A 5,106-nucleotide genomic window follows, 5' to 3' on the forward strand; every position below is an offset into this window, starting at 1 on the left:
AGACTTGAGCAAGCAAAGGTGTACTGGTATTTTAGGTCTATAGCACTGTGCTGGTTCTTCCAAGGTATGTTCATGCCTATGGCGATGAAGCTGCTCGCTGCTCTGGGTGCTCCTTATGTACTCGCCAAGCTCGTCTTCCCAAGATTCGGCTATTCTGCCGCCATGAACTCGACAGTCTACCATTTCGCATGGTTGGGTAGCCTCGGCTTCTGTGTGCTCTGCTATCTTGGCAAGGTGCTCTGCGTCCAACTCCATGATTCTATCACGGATGACCGCTACATCATCGGGCAGAGGTTGAAAGACGTTGGAGACGGTAACTGAAGACCTTTTTTTTGCGTGTGAACTATTGAGCCTTTTCTTGAGTTCTAGGAGTAGTAGTTAACTTCTTAGGACTATTTCTGGTAGGTTGTTCAGATAGGGATCAAGTCATCAAGGTAGGGCTTAAACTTCAGGGGGAATACAGGCCACCTTACTGACAGGACGGATTCAAGTGAGATGATGCAAGACAGACGAATTCCTCTTGTAAATATTGGTGTGGTTTTCAGTGTCGAAGCTTCACACGAGTGTTTGTGCCAGTCGGTTCGAGCGAATCCCCCTTTTGTATGGCAGCAAAGATTGAATCAAGATTTGTATATGTTTAAATTGACAACTTGTTCGTTCGCATTTGGGAGCGTTTTGGTGATCGGCAAGAGGGCATGATGCCTCGCAAATCACAACTGAGTGAACTGACCCTACTAAGTGAGTTGTTACATTGCGCCATTTTATTTCCAAAATTGGAGCATTGAAAAAACAAGTCTTATCTAATCAAGTGTTTCATGTTCACCTGTCCAATAAGTAATCACAAGCTAAACATGAAGTGTTACTACTCCCTCGATATCAAAATATAAGACAAACACTGTCAAAAAACGTCTTATATTTTGATACAGAGGGAGTTCTATCCATCATCCCAATTACACGATTTGTTCATAACTAGCAAAACGGCATGTGTGTTGCAATGGGAGGAAAAAAACATAATTTCCGATGGCCATGACAAGATTTTGCTGCATCACCGATTAAGATTTTGGCTAACATTTTGTTCAACTTCATTACCATTTTCTAATACACGAATTTTTTAAAAACTAATGAACATTTTTCTTTCACACGCATTTGTTTTCAAAATTACGAACTTTTTGAATATGCGAACATTTTTTTAAAATTCAAGAAAAATTTGAATCCAAAATCATTTTATGTTTATTAGAAATTTTATTTAAAATTCTGCTTTTTTAATTTTCGGAATTTTTTGAAGTACCAAATTATTTAAAAAAGCAAACAATTATAACAGAAACGAACAAACAAAAATAAAAAACGAAATTTGAAAACAGGCCGCCCGTACATCAGCCGGCCCAAACGGGCGCGCTGCATCATCTGCCAGCATGCAGAGCGTAGTATAATCCCTACTGCATGGGCCGGCCAAGGCGGGGGATCCCCTTGTGTGAAACCTTTTTTTTGTCCCCTATAGGTGGCATTGGTGGTAATATTTTGAACATTTTTTTAAACTCCTGAATAAATCTGAAATCTTGAATTTGTTTTCAAATTCGTGAATAATCTTATAGATTTTGTACATTTTATAATACTTGCAAAAATTGTTTGTAAAATTGTGAACATTTTTAGTATATTTTCTTGAATAGGAGAACATTTCTAGAATCAACAAACTTTTTTCAGAAATTGGTGGAACTATTTTTGAAATTCAGGATCAGTTTTATATTTAAAAAACATTTTCTGAAATGCATGATCATTTTTTGAATCAGCGAACATTTTAAGAATCAATAAAATATTTCGTAAGTGACAAACAGTTTTTGATTTCTTAGGGTATTTTTCAATTCATGAACATTTCTTAAAATGGCGAAACTTACTCAATTTCATTAACATTTCTTAGTACAAGAACTTATTTATTAAAATCGCAAATATTTTCTCAATCCGCATACATTTATGATTTATTAAACATTCATTTGAAAATTCTCTCATTTGTTTTAATTTTTGGAACTTTTTTTAAGTTCCAAATTACTTAAAGTAGAAAAAACGAAGACGAAATGGAAAACAAAAAATAAAAACACATGCCTCCCGGAGATGGGCCGGCTCAAATAGTTTTCCGAGCTTGCGGAGCGCAATATAGAGTATTCCTACTGCATGGGCCGGCCCAGGCGGTGATTGCCTGTGTGAAATGTTTTTTTATCACTTATAGGTGGCATCGGTGGGTGACATTTTAAACTTTAAGAGCCATTTCGATGATGTACCGCCAGAAGCAATAGCCCTTTATTATTAGGTATAGAATAGATAGGTATAGATTCTAGAGAATTATTGGGAGAAAAACATAACGAAGGATCGAACTTTTACACGAAACCAAACCTAAGGCGATTAGCTATGGTTGAAAATCTGCGGGAGAAAGAAATGCTCTGAACATTTCACAATTACTAAGAATTATTAAATACGTGGAACGTAAATTTAGTTCCCATGGAACCATGCAATCAAATTTGAACTAAGGATGCTAGTGAAGGATGCACCATGTCTACATGACGACAGTTATTTTGAAACAAAGGGAGTACTTTTTTAGTCCAGTTCTTTAGATGGGGACCTCCTATACGGAATTTCCTATACGACGCAGTCTGCGTCAAAATGTCGGGCAATTGCAGAGTCTTCCTCGCGATCGACCAAGACAGGCCGGCCCATTAGAAGCGTTCCCGCGATCCCGGTTTTGGGAACCTGCTGGAAGGTTCCGGCCGGGTTTTCCCGGTTTTGGGAACCTTCTAGTAGGTTCCTGAACTGCTTTTCCCCCTTTTTTGTTTTTCTTTCTTTCCTTTTTCCTGTTTGTTTTATCTTTTCTCTCCTTTTTCGTGTTCTTTTCTCTTTCTTCTTTCCTTTTTTGTGTTTTCCTAAAAATATTCAAAAATTTCAAAAAATGTTTGCATTTATCATATATTGTTCAAAAAATTTAAAAAAAACTTCCATTTTCAAATTTATTTAGAAATTCAGAAAATGTTCTCTTTTTCGAAAAAATGTTCATGATTTTCTAAAATTGTCCATAAATTCAAATTTTGTTCAAAATTTCACTACTTCTCAAATTTTCTTCAGTATTTCGAAAATTGTCCCAAATTTTATAAAAAATTGGGTTTTAAAAATTTGTTCGGGAGTTTAAAAAATGTTCGTGTTTCAAAATTGTTCACGCTTGTTTTAAAAAATGTTCATGTTTTCAAATTTTGTTCTAGGATTTTAAAAATTGCTCGCAAATTTCTAAAAATGTTTGTGTTTCTAATTTTGTTCTGGAGTTTCAATTTTTTTTGGTGTTTTCAAATTTTGTTCGGGAGTTTCAATTTTTTTTAGTGTTTTCAAATTTTGTTCGGGAGTTTTAAAAAAAATCCAAAAATGTTCGCGTATCCATAAACTGTTTTGCTATTCAAAAAATCTTCTAGTTTTCTAAAAAAATGTTTGTTTTTTCAATTTTGGGGGGAGTTTAAAAATTGTTTCCGTTTCCAGAAATTGTTTGTGTTTTTAGAAATGTTTGAGTTTTCCCAAATATATAAATTTTGAAAAGTGTTCGAGGTTTCATACGGAATTCATTTTTTTTCCAAAAAAATATTTCGTGTTCAAAGTTTGAAAAACGTTCGTATTGGCGCTTGATTCGGTTCTTAAGTATTTGCGCTGTCTATTAACACATCTACCTCGCCAGCGCAAGTGGTATGAGTACTCATCATATACTCATGAAGCGGTTGGTCTTGCAAATCTCTTCGCAGCCACATGGGCCGGCCCAGTCAGGACACCTCCCTGTGCGTACCCTCGACATTCTGCCGCAGTTAGCAGCAGATAGGAGCTCCCCTCCTATACAACGTGTGTTGCGTCTGATTGGCGCGGGCCATATAGGAACAACTCTAAACTGGGCTCATTGTCTTGCAAAAGCTGTGAAGAAATCACTAAAAAAGGAATGCCCAAGCGAGGAATGGGTCCGGATTGGGCCGACTCATTGTCTCACAAAAACTATGAAGAAATCACCGAAAAAAGATTGCCTAGGCAAGAAATAGCCCCGGACCAGGCCGACCCATTATCACGAAAAAAAACACTGAAAAAGGAATGCCCGGCGAGCGATCACACCATGCACCTCCCACCGGTGATCGCCCGCCGCTACACACACGAGTTGACAAGTTTCGGTGTCTAATTAGGATCCCATCATATACAAGTCTTCTTCCAGAAATTCATTCAGGAATGCAGTTTTGACATACATCTGCCAAATTTCAAAACCATAAAATGCAACAATTGCTAACATGATTCGGACATACTTAAGCATCACTACGGGTGAGAAAGTCTCATCGTAGTCAACTCCTTGAAGTTGTCAAAAACCTTTTGAGACAAGTCGAGCTTTGTAGATAGTAAAACTACTATCAGTGTCCGTCTTCCTCTTGAAGATCCATTTATTCTTAGTGGCTTGCCGATCCTCGGGTAAGTCCACCAAAGTCCACACTTTGTCCTCATACATGGTTTCCATCTCAGATTTCATGGCCTCAAGCCATTTTGCGGATCTGGGCTCATCATCGCTTCCTCATAGTTCGTAGGTTCATCATGGTCTAGTAACTTGACTTCCAGAATAGGATTATTGTACCATTCTGGTGCAGATCGTACTCTAAAAGACCTATGAGGTTCTGTAGTAACTTGATCTGAAGTTTCATGATCATCATCATTAGAACTATGACCAGCGACAGAACTAAACATTGTCCAAATTTTCAAATGTGATTCTTTTTTTTACGAAAAGTGAATACATAAACACAAATATTTTCTAAAACTAGGGACAATTTTCGAAACACATGCTTCTTTTTGAAATTCCAAATATTATTTTGGAAATGCAATTTTTAAAATTTCTGAACAAAATTTTATAATGGAGACATTTTTTGAAATTCCAAACTATTTCTGAAAGGTGCGAACTTTTTGTGAAATTTCCGTACATTTTTTTGAGTTTGTAAGATTTTCTTTTTTAGACGGCAACATTTTTTGACATTCTCAACAAGTTTCGAGAACATAAATAACATTTTTTGATAACAAAATATTTTATGCAAATGCTATTTTTCTAAATTTATGTAGAAA

The 5,106-nt window shown here is 36.4% G+C and overlaps 1 protein-coding gene across 1 annotated transcript in view; it reads left to right on the plus strand.

Annotated features, from left to right (window-relative positions):
- LOC119280323 (probable E3 ubiquitin ligase SUD1) overlaps window positions 1-476 on the plus strand; it is a 1,398-nt gene extending 922 nt beyond the window's left edge. The window contains exons 4-5 of the mRNA XM_037561212.1: window positions 91-313; window positions 406-476. Coding sequence (XP_037417109.1) covers window positions 91-313; window positions 406-476 — 294 coding nt within the window. The remainder of the gene's footprint in view (window positions 1-90; window positions 314-405) is intronic.
- The last annotated feature ends 4,630 nt before the right edge of the window (window positions 477-5,106 follow it).

Source organism: Triticum dicoccoides, chromosome 3B (genome assembly GCF_002162155.2).
Source record: "Triticum dicoccoides isolate Atlit2015 ecotype Zavitan chromosome 3B, WEW_v2.0, whole genome shotgun sequence".
NCBI lineage: Eukaryota > Viridiplantae > Streptophyta > Magnoliopsida > Poales > Poaceae > Triticum > Triticum dicoccoides.